At 68.1% G+C, this 923-nt stretch overlaps 1 protein-coding gene across 1 annotated transcript in view; it reads right to left on the bottom strand.

Moving 5' to 3' along the window:
- The window catches only part of LOC102043993 (cholesterol side-chain cleavage enzyme, mitochondrial), a 10,352-nt gene extending 9,449 nt beyond the window's left edge, over nt 1-903 (bottom strand). Inside the window, 1 exon segment of the mRNA XM_014310834.2 lies at nt 866-903. Coding sequence (XP_014166309.2) covers nt 866-903 — 38 coding nt within the window.
- Nucleotides 904-923: the final 20 nt, after the last annotated feature.

Below are 923 nucleotides of genomic sequence, written 5' to 3'. Positions count from 1 at the left end.
TGACGGGGGCAGGGTAGACAGGGAGAATACACGGGGAGGGGACCCGGGGTGGGGACACGAGCTGGGGACACGGGAGGGGTGACAGGGGAAGGGTAGACAGGGAGGGGACACGGGGAGGGGACACAGGGAGGGGACAAGAGGGAGTACACGGGGAGGGGAGAGGGCAGGGGACAGGGGCAGGGGACCGGGCAGGAGACGCGGGAGGGGACATGGGAAGGGACACAGGATGGGGACATGGGAGGGGACAGAGGCAGGGGACCGAGCAAGGGATATGGGAGGGGGCACGAGCAGGGCACACGGGGAATGAACTCGGGGAGAGGACCGGGCAGGGGACAGGAGCAGGGAACACGGGAGGTGACATGGGCAGGGGACATGGGAGGGGACACAGGGAGGGGACAGGGGCAGGGGACCGAGCAGGGGACACAGGGAGGGGACACGAGGAAAGTACACGGGGAGAGAACCGGGCAGGGGACACAGAGCGGGGACACGGGAGGGGACACAGGGAGGGGACGCAGAGGGGACATGGGAGGGGATCTAATAAGGGATACAGGAGGGGACACGAGGAGAGTATCGGGGAGGGGACACAGGGAGGGGACACGGGGAGGGGACACAGGGAGGGACATGGGAAGGGGACACAGGGAAGGGATGCAGGGAGGGGACATGGGGAGGGGACACGGGCAGAGGACCAAGCAGGGCACACAGGGAGGGGACACGGGGAGGGGACACAGGGAGGGGACGCGAGGAGAGTGCACAGGGAGAGGAGCGGGCAGGTGACACAGCGGGGTGACAGAAGCAGGGTACACAGCGACAGGAGCGGGCAGGGGACGCGGGCAGGGGACACGGGCAGGGGACAGGGCCAGCTGACCTGTAGATGGGCCCGAAGCGGCGGAACTTGCCGGCCATGCTGAGGTGCAGGGTGCTGA

The sequence above is a fragment of the Geospiza fortis genome, unplaced genomic scaffold, assembly GCF_000277835.1.
Source record: "Geospiza fortis unplaced genomic scaffold, GeoFor_1.0 scaffold628, whole genome shotgun sequence".
NCBI classification, from domain to species: domain Eukaryota; kingdom Metazoa; phylum Chordata; class Aves; order Passeriformes; family Thraupidae; genus Geospiza; species Geospiza fortis.
The sequence above is the reverse complement of the archived record's forward strand: the minus strand, read 5'-3'. Positions and strand labels throughout refer to the sequence as shown.